The sequence below is a fragment of the Onthophagus taurus genome, chromosome 11 (assembly GCF_036711975.1).
Source record: "Onthophagus taurus isolate NC chromosome 11, IU_Otau_3.0, whole genome shotgun sequence".
NCBI lineage: Eukaryota > Metazoa > Arthropoda > Insecta > Coleoptera > Scarabaeidae > Onthophagus > Onthophagus taurus.
Genome location: NC_091976.1, coordinates 31,452,197 through 31,470,561, shown reverse-complemented (window position 1 = coordinate 31,470,561; position 18,365 = coordinate 31,452,197). Strand labels below are relative to the sequence as shown.

Sequence of the window (18,365 nt, the reverse complement as noted above, 5' to 3'; positions counted from 1 at the left end):
TTAATTTCACTGATATTTTGCAAAACAATATTGCATAATTACATAACCAATTTCCATGAACACCTTTTCTGAAATTGTTATAAATGTACCTACCATTTAATATAATAAATGGTATATACTAAAATAATAAAACACATGATAGAAATTTATTCAAATTGATGGTAATTTAGAAATAATCGTAGTTATTACTCAATTTCACCTAATTCTTTTTCAAATTAATAATTTAAAACCATCCCCATATAAAAAGAAATGTATCAAAAAAAAATTTGATAAGAATGTTACCGAAAAACGATATTTTACAAATTGGCTTAACCATGTGGAGTTTATTGGGAGAAAGTATTCATAAAACACCTAAATGGTTAATTTTTTATCGTATCTTTAACGGAATAATTCTCGGCGAAGTAGTTTTATACACAACTTTAAATCTGTTGCACGTTGAAGGAGTTAAATTTGTTGACACGATTGCTAATATATCCAGTGCAATCCATGTGGGTATAAAAAAACTTTAATATTGTTTTAATCTTTTCGTTTTAGGTTTTTTTGAAATATTTCTTTTTTATGTATCACAAAAAGAACGTTTGTTATTTAATAAACCAACTAGAAAATTTTTGGGATCCGCCTAAATCTGATTTAAAATTGAGAAAATGGACTAGGAAATTGTATAAAGTTATTCGAATGGCACAAAAATGTTTTGTTCTCATCGTTGGGGTTCTTATAATTTTGTATTATTTAAAACCTATTTTTAATCATTCTAGTTTTCCTTTCGATGGGTATCCAATTACTTCTTCGTTATTTTCTGAGATTTTCGCATTATTTTCTTTGTATCATTTTTTTCCTATCGGATTATTTTGCATAATGGGTTATGATTGTCTTTATGTGTCATTTTGTATTCATTTAATAATCCAATTTCGTATTTTAAATCATAGAATGAAATCAATTGGGGTGAATAAACATCAAATAATAAAAGATGAAATTAAAATGTGTGTTGATTACCAAAATTTTTTATTAAAGTAAGTATTATTTTCGTTATTTTGTTTAAATTTTGTTTCAGAATTTTTAGGATAATAAACGAAACTTATTCAGCAATGTTTATGTGCCAATACTTCATGACTTTGGGATCGGCTTGCAGCCAATTATATCTTTTAAAAATTAGTACAAACGGAGTTGATTCGATGAAAGCCATTTTAACATTAGCAGTGATTTTTGCGCAATTTGCAATTTATGCTTTACCGGCTGAACAAATTGTAACGGAAGTTTACAATTTAGCTTTTGCTTTATATTCGTCGTCGTGGCAAGAAATTCCATTAAACCATCAAAAAGATGTTATATTTATGATAATGAAAAGTCAAAATCAAGCATATATAAGTATCGGGGGATTATTTGATATGAATATAAAAACATTTGTTTCTGTAAGATGAATAATTTAAGTTGATGGTGTTTATAATTTATTTTTTTTGTTTTAGGTTTTTAGAAAAGGATTTTCTTTTTATTGTTTGTTAGATAACTTAATTAACAAATGATGAGTGTTTAAAAACATTAATGCAGTATTGCAAACTTCAAAAAAAAAAATAGTGTAGTTTTTACTCTCGGCATCACGTTGAATAGTCTGTTATTAGTACCTTAATAACTCCTCAGAATCACCGAACACATAATAAGCAAAGCAAACATATTCAACCACAGGGGCGGTATCTTTTTAGATATAGAAAAGGCCTTTGACAACAAAACTAATTAAAGTAGTAAATACATACTTACACAAATAAACGCTGGGGTCCACCAGGACTCTGTACTAGGAGCACTGCTCTTTAACATATATATATCAGACATACCGACAAAACCACCATAGGACAATTCGCAGACGACACAGCAATCTTTACTTTAGGAAGGATGAAATTGGCAATAGTTAATAAACTCCAACAAACAACAGACCAAGTAATAAATTATATGGAAAATAAAAGTCAACGAAGACAAGCCAGAAACAGTAATGTTCGTGCATAAACAAGACCACAACCCCACTCTCGAAAATGTCAATATCAAGAACGAGGGAATAGAATGGAAAAAAGAGGTTAGTTATCTAGGAATGACACTAGACAAGAAATTAAACATGAACAGCCATGCAGACCAAACCAGAAGAAAAATAGCAGCCATAACAGCAAAACTGTACCCTATCATCAACAAAAAACTAAAAAAAACTAACTAAACCTAAACAACAAAATAAACATCTACAAATCACTAATAATGCCGATAGCCGACGGTGCACTATGGAACATCACTAGTAATCCAGCTAAGAAGAGATTACAACAAAAACTAAATAGCACACTACGTCTAATAACAAACCAAGAAAAACACGTAACAAACGATCTACTAAGAATCGAAACAAATACAAAAACTCTAGAGGACATAATACAAAAAGCAACTGACAAAAAAATAACAAAAAGCACAGAGTCAAAGTCCATTGAGTAAACGTACTGTATAAGTATAAGGTAAAAATTAATTATATTGTACTTCTCGGTGATATACTTTATTCACTCCACCGGTTTCGATACTTATAGTATCATCCTCAGGAGATCCTAAGAACTTACGTTCCTAAAAACTTACGTTCTTTAATTAATTTTTACCTTATACATTTTTAGCTGATAAAACCGAAGAAAATTTCCTTCTATATACTGTATAAGGTTATTCAACTCCCTATGAACCATTGAGGTCTTATATATAATCTAGAGAGCGTATGTGGTTGTGGTGGGGGTAATCAGAAAGTCAGACATGTTGGATGTACCGACCTGAACTTAGTTACCTTAGCTATAGTTTCAAGTCTCTATTGTACAGTCATGTTCACGGGAAATGCACACTCAAGGTCAAGCGCTGTTGTGAGATCCGACATGCTGCTGGCTAAACGGGCTGAGCCGAACGCCCACGAGCCACTACGAAGCTAGTCGGGTTTAGCCGTCTTTAGAGACGTGGTGCTAAACCTAAATGATTCTAGTTCTAGGTATAGTGTTAATTCTACATAGTAACAGTGCTAGTGTAAAACTAGAACCTTTGACAAAGTTTGGCACCCTAATACATAAAATGAGAGTAGCAAAATTTCCAACAAAACTAATTAAAATAGTAAAATCATACTTAAACAAAAGGAAATTTCAACTCAAATTGGAAAACGCAATATCGGAAGAAACGGAAATACACGCTGGGATCCCTCAGGGCTCAGTACTAGGACCACTGCTCTTCAACATATGCATATCAGACATACCGACTAAACCACAATAGCACAATTCGCAGACGACACAGCAATATTTATTTCACTAAGGATGAAATCAGTAATAGTTAAAAAAAACTCTAACAAACAACAGACCAAGTAATAAATTATATGGAAAAATGCACCACTCTCGAAAAAGTCAAAATCAAGCACAAGGAAATAGAATGAAAAAAAGAGGGCAAATATAGTAGCTAGTAATCCAGCTAAGAAGAGATTACAACAAAAACTAAACAGCACCAGAGAACATAATACAAAAAGCAACTGACAAACAAATAACAAAAAGCACACAATCAAGGTCCGTGGAGTAAATGTACTTAGAGCTTGCAATACCGGGATCCCGAAACCCGGGATCCCGGACTATTCTGTCCAGTATTAAAAACCGGTATTGATGGCAAAATACCGGTATTTCGGTATTATTTTTATTTAGCGCCCTCGATAGCCTGCCGAGGGTCGTGCTAGTTTGAATTTGTGCTGGAAAATGACGTAGAGGATTCTTGTTTGTTATTTATCTTCTATCCATTCTAAGTTTACATTTTCAAGTGACATTTTTTGACGTTGCATTAAAAAAATGCCAGCCGGAGGCCTCCAATCGAAAACGGCCGTGCTTGTTTAAAGCTGTGCTGGAAAATGATGTTGACCAAACAGAAATTTGTTATCTATCTTATGTCCGTACTAACCTCATTTTTTGATCAGTGTGAATACCATCTACAAGAAATATCATTTTACACTTTGACAGAATGTTGAAAATAACGAAAACTCAACCTTTGATGACGATAACTTAATGTTCGTGTTCAATAAATTTGTCATACCTAGCTAACAATAAAATACTCTCTGCATACAATTATTTTTGGAGATTTTATTTTATAATGTAGTATAACAGTAATATGATAAGTCTGACAAACTACCAAGAGCCATTATGTTAAAGTTTCTTTCTTGAATCTGCACCTTTCCAGAAAATTCCAAAGCAGGAATTCGAAAGAAGAGCTTCAGATGATGAAGTGTAATTTCATTTTTTGACGCGGCAGTGAAGTTGAACCTTTGGTCCAAGTGAAAGACAACAAAACAATAATGGTATCCAGACCTTTAAGTTTATTGGTACTTTGTACAGATTCCTAATATCTTTCCATTTTTTGATTATCTTCTCAGATACTGTATCTTATGCTTTGTTGCCAATCTAAAAATATAGTAGGAATTAAGGGAAAAAAATCTTACAATTAGGATATATCTAGTGATTGTATTATCTAGTAATTTAGTGTGTAAACTTTTTTATAGTAATACCGGTATTAATATCGGTATCCCGGTTTTAAAAATTTTGAATACCGAATACCGGTATTGAGATTTTGGTCCGGTATTTGCAAGCCTTAAATATACTGTATAAGGTTATCCAACTCTCTAAGAACGCTGTTGTTATAAATGCATCCGTCTTTAGAGACGTGTGGCTAAACCCAAATGTTTCTATTTCTAGGTCTAATGTTAGTTCTAGTGACAGTGCAAGTGTAAAACTAGAACTAACACTATACCTAGAACTAGAATCATTCGGGTTTAGTTGTCTTTAGAGACGTGCGGCTAAACCCAAATGATTCTAGTTCTAGGTATAGTGTTAGTTCTACATAGTAGCAGTTCTAGTTTTAATTGTTATTAAGCGCTGGATTGTTGTATATTTTTATTGAAGTAGTTGAAAGGTTAAATATACTGTATAAGGTTATCCAACTCCCTAAGGACGCTGTTGTTATGAACCCATCCGTCTTTAGAGGCGTGTGGCTAAACCCAAATGTTTCTATTTCTAGGTCTAATGTTAGTTCTAGTGACAGTGCAAGTGTAAAACTAGAACTAACACTATACCTAGAACTAGAATCATTTGGGTTTAGCCATCTTGAGAGACGTGCGACTAAACCCAAATGTTGTTGAATGTGTTAGTTCTAGTTTTACACTAGCGCTGTTACTATGTAGAACTAACACTATACCTAGAACTAGAATCATTTGGGTTTAGCCGCACGTCTCTCAAGACGGCTAAACCCAAATGATTCTAGTTCTAGGGCTTGTGTTAGTTCTAATGATAGTGCTAGTGTAAAACTAGAATTAACACTAGACCTAAAACTAGAAACATTCGGGTTTAGCCATACGGCTTCAGACTTTAGACGAAACTTTCTAGTTCTAGGTCTAGTGTTAATTCTAGTTTTAGTTCAATAAAAATATGCAACATAGTGATATCTTATGCTAACTAGTGCTTCCTACCACTGTCACTATAACTAACGTTAAACTTAAATGTAGAAACATTCAGGATTAGCCATCTTAAGAGCCGCACGGCTAAACGGAATGTTTCTAGTTCTAGCTCTAGTGTTAGTTTTAGTGATAGTGTTAGTGCAAAACTAGAACTAACACAAGACCTAGAACTAGAAACATTTGGGTTTAGCCGCACGTCTCTCAAGACGGCTAAACCCAAATGATTCTAGTTCTAGGTCTTGTGTTAGTTCTAATGATAGTGTTAGTGTAGCTAGTGACAGTGTCTGAAGACGCACGGCTAAACCCGAAACTTTCTAGTTCTAGGTCTAGTGTTAATTCTAGTTTTAATTGTTATTAACTGCTGGGTTGTTGTATATTTTTATTGAAGTAGTAGAAAGATTAAATATGCGTATTAAAATGTATTATGTACTATATATTAGATTATATAATAGGAGGACATAATTAAAATGACAAACCACACCAACATCGAAGCAAGAAGAACATCACAATCAAAACCAAGAAAAACAGATAAGAGAGTGTTATTTAAAAACAACAAGTGTTTAATTGATTTATTAAACCATACTACACTTAATATTGTCTATATTTATTTATTAATTTGTTCATATGGTCGTAAACAAGTTCTTTTGCGTTAATACCCCACATAAAATCTAAATGATTAAAATTTCTAAACGGAACTCGAAATAATCCGACAACATTCGGTAATTTTTCAGCTAAAAACACACAATCTTCTTTGGCCACAATATAATCCCCATCGCCGTAATAAATCGCCATCGGTGCTACATTTTTCGTTAAATCATATTCCGGGGGTTTCGTAGAATTATAAAGAATTTGGTTCGTTTCGTTTCCATAATCGTATGGTTTAAATTCACCCGTTGTGTACATTTGTTGTAGATGAAGAATCGATTGAATTGATGTCCCATCCGGAAAATATTTAAAAATATTTGGAAAATTATCCTAAAATAAATTCAACAATACATCAATTTAATAAAACAACAACAAAATTACCGTGTTAAATTGTTCATAATCAAATCCCATAGCTAAAAACGCTATCATTACACACAATCGTTGCGTTCTTGATCCATTCAGACAAAAAGCTGTTAAAATTTCCTCTCGAGTTTTAGTTCGTGGAAATAATTCGTAAATATTATAATTGTTCATAATGTTTTCCGCAAGAACAGGAATTAAATTAAAAACCATTCGTAGTTGAGGCATCAACTGGTGCATCACATAAACACTCGGTGCTAAATTAATAAATAATTTAATTTTCTGGTTATACTCCGGTCTTCGGGATAACATGATTTGACCAACACCAGCACCCATTGAATATCCGATTAAGATTAAACCATCTTGGCCGGTTTTCTCTAATATAAAATCAACAGAATTGGGTAAATCGTGTAAACCGGAATCGTCTAAAGTGAAATTCCAAAACTCTTTATCAACGTCCGGATTTAAAATGACGTGATTTCTTGAGTATGTGTTACCTCGATTGTTGATGAACCAAAAATCATAACCTGAATCGGTGAATAAGTAAGCTGTAAAGTTTTATGGTTATTAGAAAGTTATTTTTTTCTTTAAGATTTGAAAAGTTTTTTACGCATATCATGTTGAGGTCCTCGAAATAAAAATAATTCTGGTGAACCACAAAAACCCGGATGTAACAATACCACCTGTCTTTTTCTTCCGGTTCGTTTTCTTCCATAAGGTATCCTATGTAAAGTAATAATGTAACCTTGCGTCGTTGTGATTTGATAAGCTTCAAGTGGATAACCATATTTATTAACTAATTCTTTCTAAAATAAAAAAAAAGAAACTAATATTAAAACAACTTTACATTTTTATACTTTCAAGGTACACATCTCAAGATCTCAGTTAAACTTTTTTTCTTTAAGGATGATCATGAATAAAATGAATAAAAATGTTAATTATATGTTAATTGTATGTTAATTATATATATTAATACGTTTATTTCGCCATTAAGATGATATTTTTTAGAAATCTAAGAATTTTTTTGGTAGAAAATTAAGTTTAGAATTGACATTAAAGTATGACATTTTATCCCATTGGATTTCGTTCTTGAAATATTCTATTCTCAATCGATCAATGTATTTTTTGCAAAAATTAAGACTTTCAATGCAAATCTTGTTTTTTTATAGCTGGAAACCACAGCTGGTGAAAAATGAAACGATATTCATAATTGCACAAGCTCTCTACCTAATCTCAATGACACATTGTCTTGATCTGCTTAATCTACCTTTTTGTCTTTTAATGACAACTCAGTCTTTTCCTTGTATTACCAGTCCTTTATCTCTGCCCAATCTTACATTTACTTTTTCAATATCTATTGTATCTTTTCTTTCTATTACCAGTATTTTTCTTCCCATACCAGTCACTGTTCAATTTGTTTCGAAACGGCCTGGTAATACAAAAAAGAGACTGAACCAACAGCATAGAGACTGCAGAGAGACCAGAAATAAAAGAAATAGAGACTGGAATGAGAAGAAGAAGACTGGTAATAGAAAGAAAAGATGGAATAGACATTGAAAAAGGAAAAGTAAAACTAAGTAGAGAGAAGGAAGACTGGAATGAGGCTCTTAATTGAAAAGAGAGACTGGATAGAAAACATAGGGACTTCAAAGAGACCACAAATAGAAAAAACAGATCAAACAGAGACCAGAATGGGAAGAAAAATATTGATAATGAGAAAAATGATACTGGGCAGACGAGGGAAATTGGAAAGAGATAGCTAATAGAAGAAAGGCGCTAGACAGACAGAATAGGGACTGCAAAGAGACTGAAATGAGAAGATAGAGACTGCCAATAAAAGGAAGACATTGAATAGACAATGAAAAGAAAAAAGTGAGCAAAACTAGAAACGGCCTGGTAATAGAAAAAGGAAACTGAATTTACAACGTAGGGACTGCAGATAGACCAAAAATAAAAGAAACAGATCGAACAGGGACTGAAATGAGAAGAAAAATACTGGTAATAGAAAGAAAAGATGGAATAGACATTGGAAAAGAAAAAGTAAAACTAGGTAGAGAGAAGGAAGACTGGAATGAGACTCTTACTAGAAAAGAGAGACTGGATAGAAAACATAGGGACTGCAAAGAGACCAGAAATAGAGGAAACAGATCAAACAGAGACTAGAATGGGAAGCAAAATACTGAGAATGAGAAAAATTATACTGAACAGACGAGGGAAATTGGAAAGAGATAGCTAATAGAAGAAAGGGGCTAGGCAGACATCATAGGGACTGCAAAGAGAGTGCAATGAAAAGATAGAGACTGCTAATAAAAGGAAGACATTGAATAGACAATGAAAAAAAAAAGTGAGCGAAACTAGAACCGGCCTGGTAATAGAAAAAAGAAACTGGATTTACAACGTAGGGACTGCAGAAACAGATCGAACAGGGACTGAAATGAGAAGAAAAAGACTGGTAATAGAAAGAAAAGATGGAATAGACATTGGAAAAGAAAAAGTAAAACAAGGTAGAGAGAAGGAAGACTGGAATGAGACTTTTACTAGAAAAGAGAGACTGGATAGAAAACATAGGGACTTCAAAGAGACCAGAAATAGAGGAAACAGATCAAACAGAGACTAGAATGAGAAGCAAAATACTGAGAATGAGAAAAATTATACTGGACAGACGAGGGAAATTGGAAAGAGATAGCTAATAGAAGAAAGGGGCTAGACAGACATCATAGGGACTGCAAAGAGAGTGCAATGAAAAGATAGAGGCCAGTAATGAAAGAAAGACGTTGAATAGAACATGAAAAGAAAAAAATGAGCCTGGATAGAGATGAGAGAAACTAGAAACGGCCTGGTAATAGAGAAAAAGAACTGAATCAACAACATAAGGACTGCACAGAGACCAAAAATAAAAGAAATAGATCGAACAGAGACTGGAATGAGAAGAAGAAGACTGGTAATAGAAAGAAAAGATGGAATGGATATTGGAAAAGGAAAAGTAAAACTAGGTAGAGAGAAGGAAGACTGGAAAGAGACTCTTAATAGAAAAGAGAGACTGGATAGAAAATGTAGGGACTTCAAAGAGCCCAGAAATAGAGGAAACAGATCAAACAGAGACTAGAATGGGAAGCAAAATACTGAGAATGAGAAAAATTATACTGGACAGACGAGGGAAATTCTAAAGAGATAGCTAATAGAAGAAAGGGGCTAGGCAGACAAAACAGGGACTGCAAAGAGACTGAAATGAGAAGATAGAGACCGGTAATGAAAGAAAGACATTGAATAGAACATGAAAAGAAAAAAATGAGTCTGGATAGAGACGAGAAAAACTAGAAACGGCCTGATAATAGAGAAAAGGAACTGAATTAACAACATAAGGACTGCACAGAGACCAAAAATAAAAAAAATAGATTGAACAGAGACTGGAATGAGAAGAAGAAGACTGGTAATAGAAAGAAAAGATGGAATGGACATTGGAAAAGGAAAAGTAAAACTAGGTAGAGGGAAAGAAGACTGGATGAGACATTTATTAGAAAAGAGAGACTGGATAGAAAACATATGGACTTCAAAGAGATCAGAAATAGAAGAATCAGATCAAACAGAGACTAGAATGGGAAAAAAACTGATAATGAGAAAAATGATACTGGGCAGACGAGTGAATTGGAATAGGGGCTACAAAGAGACTGGAATGAAAAGAAAGACATTGAATAGACAATGAACTGAAAAAATGAACCTGGTTAGAGTCTCTCTAGTCTCTCTTTGATCTGTTTCTTCTATTCCTGATCTCTTTGAAGTCCCTATGCTTTATATTCAGTCTCTTTCTTCTATCAACAGTCGCATTCCAGTCTTCTTTCTCTCTGCTTAGTCTTACTTTTTCTTTTCCAATGTCTATTCTATCTTTTCTTTCTATTACCAGTCCTTTTCTCCTCATTCCAGTCTCTTTGCAGTCCCTATGCTGTCTGTCTAGCCATTTTTTTCTATTCTTTATCTCTTTCCAGTTTCCCTCGTCTCTGTCCAGCATCATTTTTCTCATTATCAGTTTTTTTCCCATTCTAGTCTTTGTTTAATCTGTTTCTTCTATTCCTGGTCCTTTTGAAATCCTGATACTCTATGTACAGTTTCTTTCTTCTATTAACAGTCTCATTCCAGTCTTCTTTCTCTCTGCTTAATCTTACTTCAATGTCTATTCTATCTTTTCTTTTTATAACCAGTTTTTTTCTTCTCATTCCAGTCTCTGTTCGATCTGTTTCTTTTATTTCTGGTCTCTTTGCTGTCCCTATGCTGTCTGTTCAGTTTCTTTTTTCTATTACCAGGGTCTTTCTAGTTTCCCTCGTCTCTATCCAGGCTCATTTTTGCTTTTCAATATCTTCTTTTTATTATAATCCCTATGCTGTCTGTCTAGCCCATTTCTTCTATTAGCTGTCTCTTTTCAGCTTCCCTCGTCTCTGCCCAGCATCATTTTTCTCATTATCAGTTTTTTCCTCCAGTCTTTCTTCTATTAACAGTCTCATTCCAGTCTTCTTTGTCTCTGCCTTTCTTTTTTTATTACCATACCGTTTCTTGTTTCCCTCGTCTCTATCCAGGTTCATTTTTTCATTTCATTGTCTATTCAATATCTTTCTTTCATTGCCGGTCTCTATCTTCTCATTCTAGTTTCTTTGCAGTTCCTCTTTGAATACTCTCTGTTCAGTCTCTTCTATTACCAGTCTCATTCTAATATTTCTTGTCTTCCTTCAGTGTATATTCAATCTTGCTCCTAAAATTATTTTAATGCATGTTTCCAGTTTTATTTCTACTTTTAATGAAAATGTTCTAATTCGCAAAAAAATTATACTTCAAGAAATAGAAATGTTTAAAATAACTCTTTAAAACAAATATTTAAAGAGAATTGTTAAAACATTTTCCTCCCGGATCTTCTTCTTTATTTTCTATTGATATCGTTTCAATACGAAGAAATCAAAATACACTTTCTTTGCTTATACAGCAGAAAATGTGGGTTACGATGAGACGACCCGGGTTCTCCGAGTCTCGATTTCGGCTCGTAAAAATTCCAAGAATTTAAGTTCATCACGCAGAATACTCGAAGCGATTACTCATGCGTAACAGCACATGTCTTATCGTTCACTTCTTGTATTATAACTGTATGACACGCCATATGTCGTTTCGTTTCGTTCTTTTTCTTCCGTTGTCTTCGAATATCCAAACGTTTCATTTCACCAAACGTGGATGTCACTGTAACCTGAATTTCCAACGATGGGTTACCAATTGTCCCCATTCGATTTTTAACAAAGAATGTCACACGATATAATATGGTAATAACAAGAATGAGAACTTTTTTATACATATTTGAACATCCTATATTCAAGGGGAAACATTAAAAATTTAACGAGGCAAATGTTTAAGTAAGAAAATTAAATATTGATTTCGTTTTACCAATTAATTAAAGTTCGTTTGGTTTCTCGCTAAGTTTTATAATTATACTTCCTGGTTAATTTTATTTAATTAAGTAAAAACTGTTTTCTTAAATCAATTTTTTTTGTTTTTATAAAACGTTCACGAATTTATTCCAAATTTATTATTCAAAACCTCGATGTATGTCAACTAACTGAAAACCAGTACAGCTCAAGATTTTGCGATTAAGCCCACTTCTTATTTTCTTTGTTATTTATTTATAAAGGTTTGTTATTTATTTATAAATCTTACCACTGCATCGAGGGATGATGAATTTTTGTAATCTTCTTGATTTCTTAATGTTTCTAAAGATTTCAGCCGCGGTCCAATCGTCAACTCGAGTAGATAGGAACTGAAGGAAACGGTACCACGAACCATCATCACCAATAGAAGAACGAAACGGAGCCAGCAAAGTGGTGACATCGTCGGGAACGAGAAGTAACGGTTCGGCGCGGTATTAAAGAGTCCGGAATAAACGAGCGCGTGCAAGTTTTTAACTGGAGGAGGATCGCGATGAGATTCAATCCGGAGGTAACAACGACCCACCTACAAAATCCGGACGATATAATATAGGATTCGCGTCGGAAAAGTCCTTCAAGTATTGTTTATTGGTAACTACATTTTTAATCAAAATTAAAAATTATTAATTATAACGCGGAAGTTGCTAATTTTGAAAATTTCTTTTGGAAAGTTTTTGGTAAACAGTTTAAGGAAAGTGTCAATTTTCTATTTTTTATCACAATTATTAAACTATTAAAGAGGTGTTTCACTTTTAACAAGGTCTTTATGCCCTATCTATATGCCTACAAGTCATCTAAATCATATAATTAGTTTTTTAGAACTAAAAAAAATTTATGGTAAACTATTAAAATAAAATTTGTTGAGATAAAATCACATTGAAAAATAATAATCGATCTATTTAATTTATCAACTACCAGGAAACATATTAAAAGTGTTATTTATTGTAAGTCACTCACTTATATTAATTAAATAATTACACTAAATAATACGAAATAAATTTGTAAACATTTTTATTCGCATCAAGATGTTATGTAAAATATTAACGGTGTATGTGGAAATGGAATAAATTTATGGACACTAAAAACTTTCCGTAATAAATTTTAATTATATGTCAAAAATATTACAACAATAAAAAATAATAACTTATTATGAAATAAGTAAAAATAAAGGGGACACCCGGGATTGAACCGGGGACCTCTCGATCTGCAGTCGAATGCTCTACCACTGAGCTATATCCCCTAGATATTATATAAACTGTTCACAGAGTACTCCAAGTATTAATTTTTTAATGTACAATAACTATAATTATAAGATAAAGCGTGAACAATAAATTTATATTAATATCTTAACCCATATCTTCCCAGTATTCCATTATTGGAACGGTTAACTTATTAAAATTTTTAACATATTTTCGAGAATGTTCATTATTTGTTCTTATACGTTGGTACTACCGGGATTGTTAGCTGTCAAATTCAATATTTGACGTTGTACGTTTCGCATCGACATTTGTAACAAAACAAGTATAAAAACCGAAAGTTTCCTTCAAAATATGGATCGCCGTAAAAAGTAAGTCTTTTCTATTTATATATAACAAATAAATCTGATACTGTCCCGTTTTTGGAACAGTAGGATAATATGCATGTGCGCTTAAGATAGGTGCTTCACTAATTTTTGAAGAAACTGCAGCTTTTACTCTAGTGTACTCGGATTCGAGAGTGGATTTGACAACTGATAACGAGAGGGTGGTTTATATGCGCATCTCATTGCTTTGAATACATCTAACCATACTTTTTTCGTTGTCATATCCAAGAGGGCTCCTGAGACATAAATAGCCTTTGCGAGTATTTCATCAATCTTATTGTTTTCTTGAGAGCTTTAGTAGTACTTGAAAATCAGCTAAAATCAACTAAAAAGAGGAGCCCTAGCCTGGTACACCGATGCTTCAAAGACAGTAAGATCTGGAGTAGGCATGGGCATCAGTGGACCAAATAGCCACATCAAATTGCCCCTCAGCTCAGACTTAACAATTTTCCAAGCAGAAGTTCTTGCTATAAACTTCTGCACCGCTTTGAACCTACAGAAGGGACAAAAAGGTGCATCCATAAACATTTTCACAGACAGTCGGGCCGCCTTAAAGGCAATTCAGGCCTACACGTGTGGCTCTGCACTGATCGGAGAGTGTACCAACAACCTGAGAGAACTCGCTAGGGGCAATGATGTTACCCTATGGTGGGTTCCAGGTCACAGCAACATTGAGGGCAATGAGAAGGCCGAGAAGCTGGCCAAAGAGGCAGCAAACACGCCCTTCATTGGACCCCAACCTGGATGTGGACTACAAAAAAGCCACCTAAAACAAATAATCTACAACTGGGAGGCTTCAAAGATAGCCTTACGCTGGAAAGAACTTCCAGGTCACAGACAAGCGAAGAGTATGATAATTTCGTCGCAAAACAAAACCAAAGAGGTTTTATGCCTCAGCAAAGGGGATCTAAGAACGCTTTCAGGCTACCTAACCGGCCATGTGCCCCTAAAATACCACCTCTTCCACATTGTACAAGCTGAGGATCAAACTTGTCGACTATGCAACGACGAGTCAGAAACTGCTGAACATATACTGTGCAATTGCGTCGCCAGAGGCCGTCTAAGGCACAACGTCTTCGGTAAAACTCCCCTGTTACCTACCGACATAAAGGTTCAAGACCTCAGGACAATACTAAGGTTCATTAAGGACCTACATTTGCCCTAAACCTTTGGAGGGCTAAAGTTACAATAGATCTTATAGGTCGCGGTAACGAGAGGAGCCGCTCTCCTCAGCCCGGCAGCAATAATAATAATAATAGTACTTGAAAATAAAGAACTAGCTGATGAAGGCACAGGCCTGACTAGTGAAGCAATTTCTGAGTCTAAAGATTCTCCCTGCCCCTGCTGAGAGGTAGTATCAGTATCATCAACATCACTATCTTCTAATACCTCGGTTAAACTTGGCGTGGTGTTATTGTTACTACTGGAAACATTTATTATAGGCAATTTCCCTTTTTTAAGAATTTGTACTACATTTTCAGGTATTTTGACACACTTTAGCAAATGTTGGAATTGTCTGGTAGCATTTCTTTTAAAGGAGGATTTACAATATTTACAGAAATTGTTGTCTTTGTCTTTAAGACTGTAGTACCTCCAAACATCACTTTTAACCATATTATCGCAACTACAAAATAAACATCATGCATTTCGGGAAGAGCTCAACTTAAAAATATCTAGACTTACCAGTTCAAATATCACATAACAAGGCAAAACAATTACAGTTATTTAATAGTTATAAGCAACACCTTTAAAGGTAATAAAGTTTTTAGTTTTTAATCCACAACTTTGCAGATAGTAGTTATAGTTTGGCTGTAGGTGTGGCTTGTATGACAGATAAGGTTGAAAGGTGTTGTTTCTAGCTATTCTCTGCAGTTATACTGCGCTATACACGCTGTGTGACTTAAATTTATAACATGCAATGTACGGGGTGCCCGAAATTTGTTGTCCGCCTGAAGCGATCTGGTTTTTCGAAAAACTGTTAATGTCGAAAACCCCAAACATCTATATGTTTTAAGATTGAAAAAAATGAGCAATGACTTCCAGAAAAGAAAGTTCAGTTAGGTTAGTTTTATTTACAAATGTCAATCAACTATGAGAAAATATTGGGTAATGTTAGGATGGGTCAGTTTTGTTTTGAAATCCTAATTATAGCGTGAAGGAATGTCGGCTTTCTTTTGAACCCTAATTATGCCGTGAAGGACACCCAATTATAGCATGAAGGAATGTTAGGATAGGTCAGTTTTGTTTTGAAATCCTAATTATAGCGTGAAGGAATGTCGGCTTTCTTTTGAACCCTAATTAAACCGTGAAGAACACCCCATTATAGCGCGAAGGAATGTTAGGATAGGTCAGTTTTGTTTTGAAATCCTAATTATAGCGTGAAGGAATGTCGGCTTTCTTTTGAACCCTAATTATAGCATGAAGGAATGTTAGGATAGGTCAGTTTTGTTTTGAAATCCTAATTATAGCGTGAAGGAATGTCGGCTTTCTTTTGAACCCTAATTAAACCGTGAAGGACACGCAATTATAGCGTGAAGGAATGTTAGGACAGGTCAGTTTTGTTTTGAAATCCTAATTATAGCGTGAAGGAATGTTAGGATAGGTCAGTTTTGTTTTGAAATCCTAATTATAGCGTGAAGGAATGTCGGCTTTCTTTTGAACCCTAATTAAATCGTGAAGAACACCCAATTATAGCGTGAAGGAATGTTAGGATAGGTCAGTTTTGTTTTGAAATCCTAATTATAGCGTGAAGGAATGTCGGCTTTCTTTTGAACCCTAATTATGCCGTGAAGGACACCCAATTATAGCGTGAAGGAATGTTAGGATAGGTCAGTTTTGTTTTGAAATCCTAATTATAGCGTAAAGGAATGTCGGCTTTCTTTTGAACCCTAATTAAATCGTGAAGAACACCCAATTATAGCGTGAAGGAATGTTAGGATAGGTCAGTTTTGTTTTGAAATCCTAATTATAGCGTGAAGGAATGTCGGCTTTCTTTTGAACCCTAATTATGCCGTGAAGGACACCCAATTATAGCGTGAAGGAATGTTAGGATAGGTCAGTTTTGTTTTGAAATCCTAATTATAGCGTAAAGGAATGTCTGCTTTCTTTTGAACCCTAATTAAATCGTGAAGAACACCCAATTATAGCGTGAAGGAATGTTAGGATAGGTCAGTTTTGTTTTGAAATCCTAATTATAGCGTGAAGGAATGTCGGCTTTCTTTTGAACCCTAATTATAGCGTGAAGGAATGTTAGGATAGGTCAGTTTTGTTTTGAAATCCTAATTATAGCGTGAAGGAATGTCGGCTTTCTTTTGAACCCTAATTAAACCGTGAAGGACACGCCATTATAGCGTGAAGGAATGTTAGGATAGGTCAGTTTTGTTTTGAAATCCTAATTATAGCGTGAAGGAATGTCGGCTTTCTTTTGAACCCTAATTATACCGTGAAGGACACCCAATTATAGCGTGAAGGAATGTTAGGAGAGGTCAGTTTTGTTTTGAAATCCTAATTATAGCGTAAAGGAATGTCGGCTTTCTTTTGAACCCTAATTAAACCGTGAAGGACACCCAATTATAGCGTGAAGGAATGTTAGGATAGGTCAGTTTTGTTTTGAAATCCTAATTATAGCAACAGGGCAGTGGGATAAAACATCGTCTCCTCCACTACCCCATTCAATTCTTTGCAAAAGATTCCCATACAATATTTTAATTATAATAGTCTATCTTTTCAGTTTCAGTATCTTAATTTTTCAGGTTTCGCCGATAGGATTTGCATGTAGCCAAAAAGAATTTTGAAAAAATTTCAGAAACTGGTTCAAAGTGAAGAAGGTTGCAACATGGCATCCGAAACGTCAAACCTTTTCTTAAAAAACGCACGGCAAAAGTTTCTTCTCAAAGTTTCTAGTGTTAGTTCAAGTTCAGATATGTTTACAGTTTTGGGTTTGCAGTTTGAACTAATATTTACCTATCTGCTGCATGTAGCCAAAAAGTATTTACATATACAGACTTACAGTACGAAATCTTACAACTTACAGTCTGTAGTTCGCTTTCATAACATTTATCTACATCTTTATTATGCATATTCTGTTCTATAATAAGAAGGGAGTAGCCATGGTAAGCATTCTGAAATTTGCAGATATAATTTGTAATCATCATGTATGTACAGACTTATACAGCGTGGTCCATTTAAAGTGAGACAAGCGATTATCTCGAAAACGGGTCATTTTACATAAAAATGAACCTAATGAAAGTTTGACCTCATTTTCAAGGTCATATGAAGGTCACGACCAATTTTTTAAATAGCACCCTATGTTTTTGATTGCAAAATCTGAATCTATGGATAAAAGTAAAATAATTTAAAAAAATATATATAAATCTTGTGGTTTTGCCAGTACGACGGCGAAACATCTTTTGTAGACAAAATCTAAATAATTTTTTTAATCATATAGTTATAATATTGTTTATTTATAAAAAAATGATTAAACTATACTATTAATCAGGTAATCTGGCAGGCCAGGAAATTGGACCTCCCCTTCCAATCCATCGCCCAGTATAATCCACTCTAAAGCTAAAGCTACACGTGCAATATGTAAAAAATGTGCTGGACACCCATCATTTTGCAGTCACATATTTTATCTTTCTTCCTTGCTCAAATCTACAAGTAATGTTGTATGGTGTTGATTTATCACCAATTATGCCACACCAAACATTAACCGACCAAGGTCATTAATGATCTATTTCACGCAACCATCTCGGATTTTCAATGCTCCAATAGTGCATGTTATGTCTATTGACTTGTCCTTTGTTTGTAAAAGTAGACTCATCCGAGAATAGCACGTTACCAAAGAAAT

General features: G+C 34.1%; 2 protein-coding genes and 1 non-coding gene across 3 annotated transcripts; 1 reads left to right on the top strand and 2 right to left on the bottom strand.

The window, feature by feature from the left end:
- The first annotated feature begins 84 nt into the window (after positions 1 to 84).
- LOC111421743 (odorant receptor 30a-like) lies at positions 85 to 4,094 on the top strand. The gene is made up of 4 exons (XM_071200719.1): positions 85 to 488; positions 535 to 1,010; positions 1,052 to 1,409; positions 1,464 to 4,094. The coding sequence occupies exons 1-4, from the start codon at positions 276 to 278 to the stop codon at positions 1,518 to 1,520; spliced, it is 1,104 nt and encodes a 367-aa protein (XP_071056820.1). The 5' UTR covers positions 85 to 275; the 3' UTR covers positions 1,521 to 4,094.
- A 1,933-nt stretch (positions 4,095 to 6,027) lies between these two features.
- Positions 6,028 to 12,437, bottom strand: LOC111423349 (lipase 3-like). The gene is made up of 4 exons (XM_023056593.2): positions 12,167 to 12,437; positions 7,089 to 7,284; positions 6,500 to 7,026; positions 6,028 to 6,448 (listed from the first exon to the last, which is right to left on the bottom strand). Exons 1-4 carry the CDS (start codon positions 12,335 to 12,337, stop codon positions 6,062 to 6,064), a joined length of 1,281 nt encoding a protein of 426 aa, XP_022912361.2. The 5' UTR covers positions 12,338 to 12,437; the 3' UTR covers positions 6,028 to 6,061.
- Positions 12,438 to 13,102: 665 nt separating this feature from the next.
- TRNAC-GCA (transfer RNA cysteine (anticodon GCA)) lies at positions 13,103 to 13,174 on the bottom strand. The gene has a single exon. It is a non-coding gene; the product is annotated as a tRNA-Cys (tRNA).
- Positions 13,175 to 18,365: the final 5,191 nt, after the last annotated feature.

Bases quoted from the DNA above. Each gene is read 5' to 3' on its own strand.
- LOC111421743 (XM_071200719.1), top strand. From the start codon at position 276: ATGTTACCGAAAAACGATATTTTACAAATTGGCTTAACCATGTGGAGT. The intron at 489-534 runs GTGGGTATAAAA...TTTTCGTTTTAG, and splicing joins ATATATCCAGTGCAATCCAT to GTTTTTTTGAAATATTTCTT. The intron at 1,011-1,051 runs GTAAGTATTATT...ATTTTGTTTCAG, and splicing joins TACCAAAATTTTTTATTAAA to AATTTTTAGGATAATAAACG.
- LOC111423349 (XM_023056593.2), bottom strand. From the start codon at position 12,337: ATGTCACCACTTTGCTGGCTCCGTTTCGTTCTTCTATTGGTGATGATG. The intron at 7,027-7,088 runs GTAAAAAACTTT...AAAACTTTACAG, and splicing joins AGGACCTCAACATGATATGC to CTTACTTATTCACCGATTCA. The intron at 6,449-6,499 runs GTAATTTTGTTG...AATTTATTTTAG, and splicing joins ATTATGAACAATTTAACACG to GATAATTTTCCAAATATTTT.